Source organism: Daktulosphaira vitifoliae, unplaced genomic scaffold (genome assembly GCF_025091365.1).
Source record: "Daktulosphaira vitifoliae isolate Bord-2020 unplaced genomic scaffold, ASM2509136v1 Scaffold_3, whole genome shotgun sequence".
NCBI classification, from domain to species: Eukaryota; Metazoa; Arthropoda; class Insecta; order Hemiptera; family Phylloxeridae; genus Daktulosphaira; species Daktulosphaira vitifoliae.
In genome coordinates, this window is record NW_026099574.1 from 11806039 (window position 1) to 11823108 (window position 17070).

The following is a 17070-nucleotide window of genomic DNA, read 5'->3' on the forward strand; positions in this document are numbered from 1 at the left end:
AAACAATTCAAATTATGCAACAAAAATAAGTAACAAGTATTTAACAGTTAACTATATTTCAAATACCTTAATACTTATTTACTTTTTTTATAAGTAAACATAAGTAAAATTAATATTTGAGGTTAAAATTACGCACGTGGTGTATAACGTTTTCGTTAATAGATAAAATGAACTGGATCACAATTATAGATAAGACAGGTTACTTAACGTAACATATATTATGAAATCAGAGCGTCACCGACAAGTCTCGTGTGAGTTATACATCTAGCGCTTCTAGCGAGAATTACTAGTGAAATATTCATTTATGCGCTTAGTGCAATGCATAATATAATTTGTAGTTTATATTGACGTGGTCGTTATAAATATTATATGAAAGTTGACATTCTTTTATACGCAGTTAAAAAACTCTAGCTATACATTAATGGTATATTTTTATATTAATTTGAATTAAAAGTAACAGCAATCTACTTGTATATTGAGGAGTTATCTAGCAAACAACGAATGAAACTAGTCTCTATTATTTATACTTAAACTTAATAATAATAAGTTATTTTCCAATGAGCCCAATGATCACAACAATGCACACCGAACGTCTCGAGTAGATCACATGTTGGACCGGTACACAACACTATGTACTTCATTCTGTAATCCTGTAATCGCTAAATATATATAACAAAAAAAAACATTACTGCCGATTTACACCTTTAAAAGGTGATAAGTCGAACATGACTGCCGGACGACAATGCAGCCACTACAAATCGCGCCAATACTACTATAAGCAACTTCGGTGAAGATATAGTAATTCTGATCTTATAAGAGCCTCTAACCTAATTCAAAAACATCTACACTTACTCCTATCTTGTCGTCGCGCCAACATCGAACGCACCGTCGAGCAACGCTATACTGTGAAGTTTTGCTTTAAACTTGGGAAATCTACGTCGGAGACCTTTGAACTCATTAAAGAGGCTTATGGGTATGTTACCTTAAGCTACACATTTTTGAGTAACTCAAAATGTTTAAAAAAGGTTGGGAGCTTGTCGAAGACGAATATTGCGTCGGACTATCGCCGAACCGATGCTCAGTTGGCCAAAGTGAAAAACGTTTTGGAAAGACATTTAACTATCGCCCTAATCAGTGAGGAGACCGGTCTTTCAGTCGGAACCGTTCACACCATTGTAACAGAGGACCTTGAAATGAGGAAAGTGTGCGCGAAGCTGGTACAATTGTTATGTGGCAGTTGCTGGCGAAATTCGTCGTGCAAACATTGCCTCTCCCTACAGAACAGACCTTTTTTTTTTCCTCCTTTAATCAACTTAAATCTTCTCACCACCGCGTTGTGATATAGCCCGAACTTATTCTAGAGTCAAATTACAACGCGGCGCTGCCTTTCCCGTTAGCCGGACCCCAGTGGTGGGTCCGTTGCCTGGGTTGGACCACGTAGAGGTGGGGGTAAGCCATCGCGTCTTTTGATTGGGTTTAAGTCTCGACCTTCTTTCCTGTTGGAGCAGTCTTTAGATAGATGCCCCTCCTTTCTGCACCTGTAGCAGGCCTTAGACATATCCGTTCCCTTACAGGCATGGGCGATGTGCCCACGTTCCAAATACCTGTAGCACTGATGCCCCTTATCAAGAATCCTCAGTCTACAGGGTCTACAACACAGACCTGGGTCCACCTGATTTTTTCTTTTTTCTGCGAGTGAAAAAGGAACTCAAAGAACTTCGGTTCGATTCCATCGATTCGGTTCAAATGGCGACGAAAAAAGGCTCTTAACAGTATTCCAGAAACCGACTTCCAGCAAACTTATAACTAGTGGCAGACACTCCGAACTAAGCTTATCGATGCAGGAGGAATGTATTTTGAAGATTATTAATTAATTGTAATGATACCTGCAATAAATTTTGATTTTTAGAACCAGTCCCAATATTTATTGAATGTCCTAAAACCCAAATAGTCCTATGGAATCCAGCACTGGGACTCATCCAACATGACAAATATTTCAATCAAAATGCCCCAACAAATTACTCATGCTCTTTCTTATATTTAAAATAACACTCTTCATATCCCAATGGTGCAAAGTGTAGCTAGAACATTCTACAAACGCTTTTACTTCAACCTTTTAAATCATCGTAATCCTCTAATTTAAGATAACTTTCCTACTTCCATCCCGGGTGACCCAGATAAACGTTTATACGTAACTTGTGTTGTGATCCATTAGCTGATTAATACCAGTAATTCAAGTCATGAAGTACTGTTAATGATCAGTTTCTTCAATCAAATTCACAATCTTATAACACTCCTAGATCACTTATGCTTATTGCAAAAATATATATATAATTTACAGATTTTACAAATTAAAAATTTGTATACCATTATAAATACTAGGATACAAGGAGAGGTGCCGTGGTGCATGTTGTTTGCTGGCGATATAGTGTTAATAGAAGAAAATAGGGAGGAAATTAATCAAAGGCTAGAGGTGTGGAGATCAGTTTTAAAAGAAAAAGGTTTAAGAATAAGTAAGAGTAAAACGGAGTATATAGAGTACGAGTTTGATAAAGGAGAATACGAGGTTGGTGAAATAAGACAATAGTCGAGGACGTGATTGGAGAGGTGGTAAGTTTTAAGTATTTAGGATCAGTTGTGCAAAAAAGCGGTGGTATTGACGAGGATGTAAGACACAGGATTAATTGCGGGTGGTTGAAGTGGAGAGAAGCGTCTGGTGTCTTATGCGGTAAAAGAATTCCAATGAGGCTAAAAGGTAAATTCTACAAGACAGAATTCTACCGAGACCAGACATGATGTATGGTTCAGAGTGTTGGGTGGTTGATAAGAAAGTAGAGCAGAGATGAAAATGCTTAGATGGATGAGTGGAGTGACTAGAGAAGATAGGATAATAAATGAGAATATAAGAGGGAGTATAGGTGTAGCGTCAATCGTGGATAAGATAAGAGAAAATAGACTTAGATGGTATGGTCATGTTATGAGAAGAGAAGAATCGGAAGCCGTAAGAACAGTTGTAGAAATGAATGTTGAAGGAAAAAGAGGTAGTGGAAGACCAAAAAAGAGATGGAGAGATGTCATTGAATGCGATATGACGACAGCTGATGTGAGCGTGGAGGATGTGGGAGATCGTGTCAAGTGGAAGTTTAGGATAAGGGTGGCCGACCCAAAGTAATTGGGATTAAGGCGAGAAAGAAGAAGAGATTTACTGGTACACACACTTTTGATATAAATTGTGCAAAGTAAAAAATAGCAAGCCAAAGTCATTTCATTAATTCGGTTTGTGCATTGAAAATCATAGTGTAGGTAAAAAATGAACCTAAACACAACCCGCCTTTACTTTTTATTTTTTTCCGTTGTCTTTGGAATTTAATTATAAAGATTTAAAATTTTTATTTGCTAATACAGAGTCATTGTTATAACCTGATTAGATTTTTCAATGAATGTATGTTGAAAAGTACTGGTTTAACTGGTAAATGTTCAAAAAAATAAATAAAAACAAAATATTTATAGTTTTAAATTAATTTTATTAACATAAAATTATAACCAATTTATAATATGGGAGGATTCTGATGAATAATTAAATGACCTAACCAATCAGTTTTTGCAGGAGAGCTTGAAGATAGTAAACTTGGACTTATATCCATATTTTCAATTAGGGATGAGTCTTTCTCTTCGTCTTCTTCTGTAGTCAGACTACGGCTTAAGCTATCATCAAAGTTTCTAAAGAGATTGGACATTATTACACTCTTTGATCTAGAAAATAATGAATATGGTTTTAAAATTAACTATAGAAAAAGTACATTTATACATGTATATATAATTATATTTAATCAAGTAATAAAATTTTTTTATATATCATCTTTCGGTGAGATTAATGACATCTCAAATTTGTTATATGTACCAACAAAAATTTTAAAACAATAATAATCTAAACAATAACCCAGACAAATTTAATACATTTATATTTTATTATGTATACATTTTAGTTATTATCATTTCACCTAGTCTTAATATATACAATATTATTATGCCTTAATATCATAATTTTGGTTTAAAAGATAAAAAACCACGTATGTATACAATTTTCAAAGAAAAAGTACATATTTAATTTATATTTAATATTGATTAACTTAGCAAAAAGAAATAAAATAAAATTTAACAAATTATAATAAACACACTCACCTTGGTAAAACATAAGGTTCAAAAGGAAAAAATGCATAAAGCCATTCATCTTTAATAGATTGCTCTGTGATTCTAATATGCCCATCCATAACAGTATAGCAATATGTTAGTTGATAATTTTTTGTAACTAAAGCAAATTGACTTGAAACTCTTGCACAGCACAGTCGTAAAGGGCTTAAACGAGAAGTCACTATTTTTGATAGATTTAAATTTTCCATAAACTTTAAATCTATAGTAAAAAAAAATAAATAATTATGAATAATGAAAAAATAAAAAGAGTGAAATAATCGAGTAAAAAATACACAAATAAATTTTGTATACAACTAGCATTTAAAAGATTTTTACAATTAACAATACATACTTCTTTTACTATCCATTAAATCTTCATGTCGAAATGAAATTATATAAAATAATGATTGACACAAAGAATAGAACACAGCGTGCCATCTTAAAAGTTCTTCATTAACAACTTTTACTGATTTATCAACTCTGTTTATGTAATTATTACACCAAACAGACATATCACCAACAGTATTTTTCAATACGCTATTGGATAAAGAAAATAATCCATTTAAAAAGTGTCCGATATAAATAAGAATATCATAAAATACTTACTTAATAGAAATAAAAGGTGCTCTACTCATGAAGCTAGCCAAATATCCAGCAGCAGCTTGACGAATAGTCGATGGGGCAGACACATCACAGCACTTTTTCCATAACCAACAACTAAATTTTTCAGCTAATATAAATTTAAAACTCAAAAAGTAATAAATAATATATTGTACATGACTACTAGCATAAGTGGGTAAAATTTCACTTTCAAATACTGATAAAAGATCTTGATACAACAGCTTAGTGTTATCCCACCTGAACAATGAAGTCAACTTAAATATCAACATGAATTCATGAAGTAATTTTACATAATTGTATCATAACTTACAATAATACTCCTTCTTTGTCATAACAAAATGTTTTAATGTAATCAAATATTCTCTTTAAACACATATCTAATGTACACACAAAAGATTCTGATTCTTGTATTTCAGGACTTGCTGATATACAATCTCCATCAACATCCATAGCAAAAATATTTTCTTCTATTTCATTACTTGAACAGGACCCCAATCTTTCTAATTCTTCTTTTGGAATATGTACATCAATTTCAACTAATCTACAAGATTGAAACCAAAATAAAATTTTATTTTACTCATATAATTACTCTACCACATTATATCTATTTACTTACTTATTAATCATTAAATTCAATATATTTCTTCTTAAAGAAGGTTCATACTGAGTAATTAACAACAAGTTGTGCACATAATGTAAATGTACTTCAGGACTGCTTTTTTTATATGGAAACTTCTTTTGTAAAGTTGTCATCAATATGTCTTTTGATCTAAAAATTATAAAATCAACACAAAATAGTTATTAGTTGACCTAGTTCAAGTACTCAATCAAAAATCTCACAGAGGTATAGTATTTAGTAAAGCCTTCAGTGTTTCATGCACATTTTGATATCCTTTTTCTTCACTTTCATTTGGCATACCATATATTCTATCAATTATAGAATTATCAACTAAAAAAAAATGTGTTTAGGGTTAAACCTTATTTTTCTACCTTTTAAATATTTACTTACCTTGAGAAAAACAAGACACTAGCTGTTCTATGGCAAACTTTGTATGGTAGTTGTAAGCAGAACATACATCTAACAAAAACGCTCGATATTCATTTACAACTTCTTCACTTCTATCCTTCCATTTTAATATCTAATTAAGATAATATAAAATAATAAATTATGTTAGTTTTAAAATATCAAGGTAAAGTTGATGAGATAAATTAATTTTAATTCATTTTAACTTGTATACTGTGTATCTATTAGAGCATCTCAAATATTCAATATTCTTGCTCTATTATTTTAGTATCTTCTATAATATTAATTTAATATTTTTGTGACATAATTTAATTTTACTTAGAAGTAATAAATTTCTTACTACTTAAGAAACTTTTACATAAATAGTTTTAATTACAGTTTTTAGAATTAATTTTTAAGATAACTAAAAATAAATATCTGTTTTTTTACGATAAACTTATGTCACACATATAAATATTTGAAATTATAAATTATATAATTTTATTTGAAATAAGTAAAAGTTACAATTTTCATATTACAGTTGGTGTTTTATTACACAATAGTGATAGCAATAACATATATATATATGTTATTATATTTATATTTCATTTGTAGTATTGTATCTTACCAGTATTACTTTAACAAAAAGTGTAAGATTTTCATTTAATATATTCACACAATTTCTAGCATCTTTTAATAGTTTCACTAGCTCAGCATCCTAAAAATAAATTAATAAACTAATTTAACATTGATATTAAAATATAAACTAGCACATAGCATTTAAGTAAACCTTTTTTTTCTCAATGTGAACCTTCTATCCAGTGAGTGAAAATTATTTTACTAAATGACCATGGATCACTATAATGGTTCTCTAATAAAGTCAATAAGAAATTTAGGAACTAATATAATACTTATTGAATACCCATAAATAAATATTTTTAAGTATTTATTAAATTGTTTTGTTGTTTTATAACAATTTTTACCATAAAACTCTCACCTGTATTGCTACAACAAGCCATTTTTGCATGGCAATAAATTCTTTCACAGAACTCTTCATTAAGCCCCCATATTAACAGTCTTATTTCAAGGACATCATTCACTACAAATGTTTGGGAAATTTCTTGGGCATGGGTACAATCTGCAATAGATTTACTGTGACTGAATCGAATAAAAGTGTAATAATTTAAGTATAAAATCAGTTCAAATTAACTTGGTATACATTTATTAAATTGAGTCTCTAGCTTATAGGATTTAAAGGGTTTTTGTTAATTTTATAAAGATAATCTAATAAAATTTTCTAAAAATATGTTTTTCCCTAATAATTTTTTTATACAAATTACAATGTTAATAATAAGAATTATTTTTATTTATTTTATTTCATTAGATTAATTTAATTAGGACATGACTTAAGTTTTAACATCATGCTTTGATAAAAAGTCATTAACAAGAATATGGTACACAGTAATACACAGAGTCAAGTGATGTACATATATATTTTGAATAATTATTTTTATTATTCAAAACTTTCAGTTAATATCATAAAAAATTCTGCCAATACACATAAGTTGAAAAGTTTTATGCTATCCTTCACAATAAATTAGTCAAAGACTGATTTGCTTTATTTCTAAAACCTTAATAAATTTTAATTTGATTTGTTGGTTTGATTTTTAAAGAAATCGGTAAAACTTGATTGAAATAGTGTTTTGTGGAATAATTATCAACTTTTTAATTCAAATGATAACATTTTTTTTGCTATAGCTGAAAAAATTAATTTTAACATAAAATTGTTTTAAAAATAACCATGTTTGAACATATATACAATTTGATAAATATATTTTTACTAATTAAGTATATATTAAGTAAGTATTAAAAACATAAAAGAACTTATCTTACCTTAATTTCTGCTGCAGCATCTCTAATGTCACATATTAGATTGTTATAATGTAATTTTTCTTTATCATTATTTTGATTGAAATTAATCAGCAATGACTTCAAATTATCAACAAGGTTAAAGTGGACTTTTGGTTTTGGAATATTATTTAAAGTGGAAACGTTTTTTTTCCTTAAAATAGAGGGTACACTAGTACTTGGTGGTCTTAAGTGGTGTGAACCACTCTTAGGAGTGCGATACGATGACATTTGAATCTGTAAATGATTTCATTAATTTTTTTAAATGAATATACTAAAAGTGAACGTACTAAATTACATAAGAAATACATTAACTATAAGTTCCTAATTTTTGACCTTGAAACTTTCTTTACTTAATCAAAAATATTTTAATGATTAACTTTTTAACTAATAACAATTCAAGCTATTAGCAAACATAGATTTCAAATTAAAATAAATCATCTATGATGTACAAAATATTTTAAGGACTATTTTATGAAATGTCCTAATATTGGAACAATGAATGCCACATAATCGATATTGTTATAAAATAAAATTTATCTTATCTAAGTATAAAATAGAAGTAGTACTATTATTCAATACAGTATTTTATTATAATTTGCGTACCTCAACATTCGACGTAAAACTGAGCTGTAGCTCAGATATCCACGTGTTTTATCAACAAGAGCACTTTCAATAAGATGGTTGACTTAATATTCTGTGAAGAATAATCAATGAAGCTTATAACAATTAAAAACATGCAACGTGCAACAAAATTTGGAATCACGTCGTAAATTAATCGTTCAACACAAATACAAATGTGTACAACGTCACAGCCGCAAGTTAACTAGCATAACCACAAAATTTTTTTATCAAAATTTATCACAATTTTTTTGAAACAGCTGTTTGTTTTTAACGATAAACAAGATAGATAGTGTAGGTAATAAGTACTATGTATTGTATAGTATGATGATTTCAAAATGCCCAGTCGGAACCATAAAACACGGATACATCTATTGACGTAAATAAAAAGTTGTACTATTAGTTATTATATACACCACGAGATAGCGTATAGAAGCTAAGAACTATTTAATATAATATTTTTTAATTTTTTCAGATGTATAGAAAATTGTTTATAGAGAACTATACGAGGTACCTTTTACTCAGGTTTTTGAAATTAAATAGTTGAGGAATCTTTAATAAATTTAGATGTCCGAAGGGGTTACCAGGAATGTAATTACATCCCCTAAGATTCTTCATGTCACAATCTTAGTCATTTTATACATACCTTAGTGGATGTTTAATTCTTTGTGAAAATGTTTCCCTAATTATAATATTACCAAGTTTATTATTACTAACAATAAATGAAAATTTAAATTATTTCTTGAAAATTATAAACTTGCTAAAACACTGATTAGGTAAATATAATGTTGTAAGTATATCGATTAAGATTAAGTCTTATTTGGGCAATGTTGGGACCATATGCATACGGATTACACTAATGTCAATAAATTTTTTAGTAGCAAAACAGTACCATTCAAAAATTTTTTTTGTGGCATATTAGGGGTTCTTTAAAAGAAAAATAATTTAAGGGTAGTAAAAGTTTTCTTATTTCGCCCCTCTTTAATGAATGGCAATTAACAAATTTTAGTACTTTTCAGTGTAAATAACAAAAAAAGGGACATAAAAAAAATAATTAAAATTATTTTATAAAGTGGTACATATGTCTATACGACTTCACCTACCTTTTAGCTTCGATGCGAAGCTGAGAAGGTATTAATTTTACCATGATGTGTTTATTTATTTTTTATTTTTATTATTTTTTTTTTTTGTGTCTGTCACTACTTTTTCTCAGCTCTCACTGGACCGATTTCTTTCAACAATACGTCAAAAGATCACAAATCGTATCTAGTTGAACACATTAAAATTGAAAAATTTTCCCTCGTTCCCCGCAAACGGGGGAAATATCCAAAAAAATTACAAATTTAAAAATCGGTAAATTTTGTCATTTTTTTCACTTTTTTTTTCTTAAAACTTCCATAACTTTTTCAAAAATCAACATATGTTTTTTTATACTAAAACCTTAGATACTTCCCTTTCATTTGATATCATTTTTTTGAAAATCTAATACTTAATCTACTTATTGGGTATAATTAAGGAAATAGAAGTTGATGTTGTTTTTGTCCATAAATTTTTTAGAATTTTTTAAACACTATCTACAGATTTGCATCGAAGCGTTTCTAATGATAGTGATTTTAATCTCTGTCAGAATAAATCTATACTGGACCTAACTATGCAACGTCCCCACTATGCCGCTACCCCACTGTGCTGGGTTTTTTTTATGTCGTAGCCATACATTAGTAAAACTTTAAAGTTTTAGTAATAGAATAATATATTTATAGCTTTTTAAGTGTATGTAAATGTTAATTTTGTACGTAAAAAGGTTTATTAATACCACTACGATATAGTAATTTACCTGTTGTAAGAATTTTAATTATAATTCAAAATTCCAGCTAAAATACTAAAACCATAAAGGTGTGAACAAAATACCTGTGTCATTATTTTCAGATGTCTCATTCATTATTATTCATACCTTATTTAACTGGAGAATGAGTAATGTAGTTTCGATTAAAAACTACAATAGTCAGAGACATGTTATTGTGTGTACGATTAAGTTATGTTACGTTAAATGAAACAAAGAATTAACAAAATATATAATTGATATAATGCGTACAAAATATTTGAAATAATATCTTTTTTATATATAAAAAATATAGTAAATTATTTTTCTGGTTTATTTTTTTTGTTTTGAGAATATTTGGGTGTTTACTTTAACAGGGCCGAATATACTTACACGCAAAATAAGTGTTGATTACAATTTCAGCACGGGCACTTTAAACGAACTGCCATGACGTGCGATTACACCACTTCGATAACAACGCATCATGATATCTGCAACTGATATAATGATGACATATTTTATAGATGACACCATTACCGGAACTATAATAGTTCTAGTGAACAATACATACAGACATAAAATTCGCAAGGTTTCAATTTTGTACTAGGAACAAATGTTCATAATAAACTCTTCAAACCGGTATCGATATTAGATACAAAATACCTAATAGTATAATACCGGTATTCAGTAACAATTAGTAAAATACAATACAAGGAATTTATAAGGACTATTGTTTGCGATTATATAACCTTTTTGAGACACCTAAGTGACCAACGTCTCATTAGTGATTATTAAGCGGACACCAACATTATTCAATAAGATGTTTGAATCAATCATGTTACCTTTCGACGATTATCATGAGCTCCTGGTATTAGAATTTTAATTTCCATCTGAAAATCATTATCGCAAAATCTTGACGCTTTGATATTTCAAATTCATACAACTAAATTATTTTTCTGCATGTCAGAAGTTTTCAAAACTTGCATACAATTAATTATCATACTGGTGTAGAGGAAACACCAGTGGTGTACTCAAGATTTTTTCATGTGGCATTTATGTATAAGAAATCACCGCCTCCCTCAAAATATCTTCCTTATAGACAATTCATCCTCAAGCTAAGAAAACGAATAAAAAATGTAAATATGTACTAAAAATGTAAAACAAAATCACTATTTTTAATGTTAATATCTTACAATAAAACACTACGCGATATAATATTATGATCAAAAACTTGTAAAAACATATATTATGTCGAAACATTTTATTATATAAATAAAATATACAAGAAAAATTTTTATAACCCCATCCAAATTGTATTTTAAAAGTGCGTTTGTTTTAGTGTAGTTGAATATTAAATTTGGTGAATATCTTTTAGAAACATCTGTATACATTATGTCCGGTTTACACTATGCGTTGTACTTGTCATTATTATTTACACTCTCAATGACACCGTCTATGTAAAAAGATAACAAATATTATTAGTGACTAGTAAAATCGGAAGTGATAATAATATATTTCTATTTACTTGCGATTAGTAGCTATCCTTTACAAGTTTTTACCCTACAAACGCCCACGCCGCAAAGTGTAGCCACGAGATAATAGTATTAGTGCTTGTAGAAGAAATAATTTAATAACGATTCACTCTCATTTACTAATACTGTTATTTTTTAATTTGTTGTACGTGCGAACGCGATGTGATTGAGTGAAAACTACTTGTAAGAGTGATGAGTACTAATGAAAAGTATAACGCATCGAGTAAACGAGGCATAACGTAGTGCAAATTTTGTTTAGACTGTATTTTTCTTTTCAGAATTTTATATTGTCTTGGTTTGTTTAAACGAATTTATGAGGATTTTAAAACCATGAGGATTTGGAGTTCAAAGTGAAGTTATTTTTCGTAGCATAAGTAGGCCTTAATATATAGATTATCTCAGCTTTGTAACTATTAATTCAGTTGAAATATTAAAAAAAAATTATTTCTGCTTTCTTAGACAACTCTTGAATCATTTTTTTTTTAACATTTTGATCAAGTTACAAACATTAAAACGCATAAAGTAGGCGTGGGGCGCCGGTGGAGTATAAGTATATCTATCCAGTTGCGATACATATTACTCTGTACACAGTGAACGGTTCATCATAATACTCGCAAAATAAATATTATATTGAAAAAAAAAGTTCAATTTCTTTTATTTACTTGTATTTCTTGATTTATTAGCTATTAATTACTTTTTAGGGTCATCCCTTATGTCTTATAGGAGTGTCAACTCAATTTTTTAAAATGAATCGATACATAATTAATAAGTTTAGAAAATTGAAAATTATTTAATTAAGAAAATGATTGGTCGATAGCAACTTTTGGACCAGTATTTAAGAAGTTATAAATAATCTAAAGTATTGACTGGAGGTGAGGAGTGGGTGCAACTATTTTTGTCACTAGTTATTTCTCGGGCGTACTCTTCGTTCCGGTCATTTTCTTAATTAGATTATTTTCTATTATATAAGTAGTTAAATATGTATGTTACCATTTAAAAATATAAAGTTGACGTCCTTTTAGGTTATACGGGATGATTCTAAAAAGTCATTATTAGTTAATAAATAAAAAAAATATAAGTAACTAAAAGAAATCAACAATTTTTTACAATATTGTATTTGTTCTGCAAGTAATTGAGTGGTTTTTGATAAACCGATCACTCTGTATATTAAAATGCTTGCAACTCGATGAGTACTTGTTATTATTTGAGCGATTTTTATGAAGTTTAAAAATGCTCTTTGAAAATGTGTTATACATGTGTAAAATGTGTATAATGAAACAAGATACTTGTTCCATTGTAACATTAATTTTATTTATTAAAATTCGAAGAATAAAATGTGAAGCAAAGAAATTCTCTCCTTAAAATGTACTCATACTAGGAATGTGAAAGGATCCAATGTCGCCTTTTAGAAAATAATTTTGCTATTCTCTTTATAATCAAATTTTTAAACGTTTATATAGAATATCTATATAAATTTCAATTTTTAAGAATTATTAAAATTACTCATTCTAAACACATGTAGATAATGTTTGTTGTCTAATAAAAACTAATAGTTTTACTTTTATTAGAGTATATATTAGAGAACATTATAAAAATTAGTCGAATGTTACAAGAGAATTAGAAAACACGTGGTACTTTATATGCATAAATTTGATGGGATTCTACTTGAAATTACTTAGAATACCGATAGTTGAAAATATTCTGGTAGCCGAACATTACACGTCAAGTATTACAGCTAACATTTTTTAGTTATGTAGTCAAGTATCTGTGTAAGAAAGTTGAATTTACTTCAATCAGCTTGTGTATGTAGTTTGTAACAAATGTATTGTGATTAAATTTTTGTAAATCGGGTCCTTTTTTAATTTTTTGAAGTTTATTAAATTTCTGTTCAACTGTTTTATACATTTTATATGTAGTGTGCTTATGACAATACAAAGCAGTTACGATTCGACAATCGGTCCTTTGATGTAGGCACTGTATATATGATTACACACAAGTGTTTCACAGATAAGTAAATGTACATACTATTGTTTTAAAATTTCTTTGAATTAAACTTGAATATTTTTGTATGTATGTTATTTATATGTAAGTGAAAAATAAAGAAAATCATCTTCAATATATTCAAAGTTTCATAATAAGTATAATATTCAATAGGTAGAATCCTGTTAGTTTATATATTACAATAGAATCACAAATTTATTCAAACTTGGTATTGTATAATAGAATATGTAGTCATACTTTACAAAATATTTTGTTTAATTATATTTTGAGCTTTATTAGGTGTATAGCAAACCAAAATCTTATATTATTAGAATACAGTAAACACAAGAAAAAAATCTTTTAGTAAATGTTCATATTTATATTTGATTGTTGGATACTTATAAAATATTTATAAAATTATAAAATTTATGGTTTGTAAATATTGATGGGTATATCATTTGTGAAAAAAATGTATTATGATTTTCTGTATTCATTTTATTATTTTTTTATTAGCAACAAAAAAAAAAAATAAATAAAAGTTAAATTAAATATAATTTATTTGTTATTAGAACTATTTTGTAGGTTACTTCATTTTTTTTTTAATGGTTTGTAAGCGCAGACGTATATAGGATTTTCAATTATAGTCGTACAAATGCAAGAAATATCTTAAGTTGATCAGAATTTTACTATTTATTTTAATTAAAAACTATGTACATTTATAAAATCTCAATAGTTATTTCAATAGCACCGTGTTAGAGGAAAGAGTGATGTGTTTACAACGCAAATTAAGTCAACATTTTATCCCAATGTTTGTAGGTCTATTTAATGAATAAATCTTAGTGAAATACGTATTGCATCAAGTTGAATATGCCTTATATTGTATGTTTGATTGTGTTTATGTTTTTAGGTTTATTTCGAAAGTAAAACTTCTTATCTCGAACAAAGAACCGAAGTGATATTCTGATAACTTAATTTATTTTGAATAGTTTCCAAACTGTCAGTGTAATAATAATTGTAAATTATATAACATGCACACGAATGAAGTCTTAGACTGTTTTTAACAAAGTATGTGATTGTTTGGGTAAATACAGTTAAAACTTTATGTTTAAGTTAGAATATATTAAATTAATGTTTTGTTCTGTATTATTATTTCTGAAAAGTTTTTGTAACATTTTGATTCTTAGAATAAGTAATATAATACATATTGTTTTAGAATAAGTAAAATTCCAATTTTAAGAGAAGAAAGGATAATGATTAAGATAATGTTTGCAATGCATTTTTATCAGTTTAATTTAAGAAAACACAATTGTATTGTTGCCTTCATTTTAAAAGTGACCAAAAGTTCGTTTGTAGTTTTAGAAAAAATCAAGTTTTATGTAAATTTTAATTATACTAACCATTTAAAATCAGGACCGGAGTTAGAAATGCGCAACTCTGGATCCGTACTCTAGTTATATAAGAGAAGCTTTAAAAATGTACTTTTTCATTCTTTACCTCATTCTTGATATTAATGACTCTTATTTTTATCAATAATAAACAAAAAAAAACATCAATTATATTTTTTGTTCTAGTGGACAAAATGTATAACCCTTGTTATTTTACGAGATATTACTTGTAAATTTATGTGGTAATGTTTTATTTTAACTTAATTATTTTCATTTTCACCAGAAAAAAATGATTTGTTATTATTTATTTGAGTACAAACATATTTAATTTCAATTATTCAGTACTAAATAACTTTAAAACATTTAATTATCTGTATGAAACTGGACCTTCACACGTACAGGTGTATAATGAAATAGTTCAACATATCATTTTACTCTTAATTCGTTGTACTTATTTATGCAAACCAATTTTTTCAAATATCTCATAAATGATTTTTCTTGCATATTTCGGCGTAACACTAACTCACAAAAAATTGAAGTTATAAATGTTAACTTAAAAAATCAAGTTTTACTTAATGGAAAAACCACAACTATTATTATTTTTTATTTTCATTACAGCTATTGATCTTCAAAGAATACAATTTTAAGTAGTATCCACTGTAAGTCTAATAATAAAGAAGGATCAGAGGTTCCTTTTTGTAATAGTATTTTTTGTCACTTCGATAAGTCGAATGGTCGGAAATGGAAATACTTTTATTAAGGAAAAAAAATTTGTCACAAAAACATCATTAAAACGAAAGATTCGGAAATATTTCACTATTGAATTGTGCTTCGAATTTACAATTAATAAAATTTATATTAATGTAATTATTTCACAAAAAAACCTAAAGAAATATAAGAAATAATATTTTCATGTTTTATTTGTAGATGTTTTTGTTATAACAATTATTTTCGTGAATTGCACTTCATGGGTTCGTGTTAGATTATTAATAGAAAATAAAAATATAGATCCAATAATGGTATTTACACGTCTCCAAAATCGTCTTGATATGATCCATTGGGGGTCCACTCGATAGAAAGTAAATATAAGTGAAATAAAGTCCTATTTTATTATCTTCGCCCTAAAATAAGGTGATTGACCTTCTATTTCTTTCAAAAATAAAATAATTATTAATGCTAATGAAATCAAATACCTTGGGCTAGTACTAGACAAGCGATTAAACCTGGTCATCACATTTTAAAATCCAAACGTAAAGCTGTTAACTCTCGACTTCATCTTCATCATATCCTCCTAAGATTCAAAATGTCCTTAAATAATAAGCTAACTCTTTTCAAAGCTATAATAAGACCAGCGTGGTCTTATGGTATACAATCTGTAATCGGCAAGGCCCTCTAATCTAAGAACTATTCAGCCCATATGTCTACGCCAAATAACTTTTATTCCATGGTGTATCACGAACAACAACATTCACAAAGACCTAAGAACTTCAACCGTCAACCAATTAGCTAAATCCCATTACTTTTCTTTCCACTCTAAAGTAAAATGTCACGTCAACCAACCTGTAAAGCAGCTATTCTCGCTAACCTTCCCTGACCATCGACATAGAAGATTAGAGCTAGCTGGCTAATAGATATTTTGAAAAATTAATAATAAGTAAAAAAAAATAATAATAATAATCTAATAAAATAATTTGTCAGGGGGCACCATTGGTTGTTTTTCCTTAATAATGTCATTCATGTCATTGTATTAAAATTTGTTTTAATAATTGTTTATTGTACAACAGATTTATACATTTTCTTATAACTAATAAAAAAAAATATTCAGTAATGTAGTTAGGATTAGAATTTTGAAATAGTTACTATGTATAAGTAAAAATAAGTCCAAGGGTTTCCCAGCCTTCACAAATCAAATTACTCTGATTGAAATAAAATCCTAATTACGTTATTACGTTTAAACGCGATTATTCAAAACAAAATCTTAGAATGTAATTGGCACCGATAGCTAAATTT

At 28.0% G+C, this 17070-nt stretch overlaps 1 protein-coding gene and 1 long non-coding RNA gene across 5 annotated transcripts; one reads left to right on the top strand and one right to left on the bottom strand.

Annotated features, from left to right (window-relative positions):
- Positions 1 to 3503: 3503 nt before the first annotated feature.
- LOC126900313 (RNA polymerase I-specific transcription initiation factor RRN3-like) lies at positions 3504 to 8573 on the bottom strand. 2 transcript variants are annotated; one of them, XM_050675940.1, is made up of 11 exons: positions 8330 to 8573; positions 7709 to 7960; positions 6444 to 6533; positions 5822 to 5951; positions 5653 to 5761; positions 5429 to 5581; positions 5123 to 5353; positions 4798 to 5049; positions 4544 to 4728; positions 4183 to 4411; positions 3504 to 3753 (listed from the first exon to the last, which is right to left on the bottom strand). In XM_050675940.1, the coding sequence occupies exons 2-11, from the start codon at positions 7952 to 7954 to the stop codon at positions 3549 to 3551; spliced, it is 1830 nt and encodes a 609-aa protein (XP_050531897.1). In that variant the 5' UTR covers positions 7955 to 7960; positions 8330 to 8573; the 3' UTR covers positions 3504 to 3548. The 2 variants fall into 2 exon arrangements, with proteins under 2 accessions (XP_050531897.1, XP_050531898.1); XM_050675941.1 differs by lacking the exon at positions 8330 to 8573 and adding an exon at positions 6813 to 6953 and having other exon boundaries at positions 7709 to 7847.
- Positions 8574 to 13279: 4706 nt separating this feature from the next.
- Positions 13280 to 15923, top strand: LOC126900316 (uncharacterized). Of its 3 annotated transcripts, none has more exons than XR_007702831.1 (4): positions 13280 to 13497; positions 13612 to 13712; positions 14583 to 14740; positions 14889 to 15288. It is a non-coding gene; the product is annotated as an uncharacterized LOC126900316 (long non-coding RNA). The 3 variants fall into 3 exon arrangements; XR_007702832.1 differs by lacking the exons at positions 13280 to 13497; positions 13612 to 13712 and adding exons at positions 14302 to 14487; positions 15679 to 15923 and having other exon boundaries at positions 14889 to 15016; XR_007702830.1 differs by lacking the exons at positions 13280 to 13497; positions 13612 to 13712 and adding an exon at positions 14302 to 14487.
- Positions 15924 to 17070: the final 1147 nt, after the last annotated feature.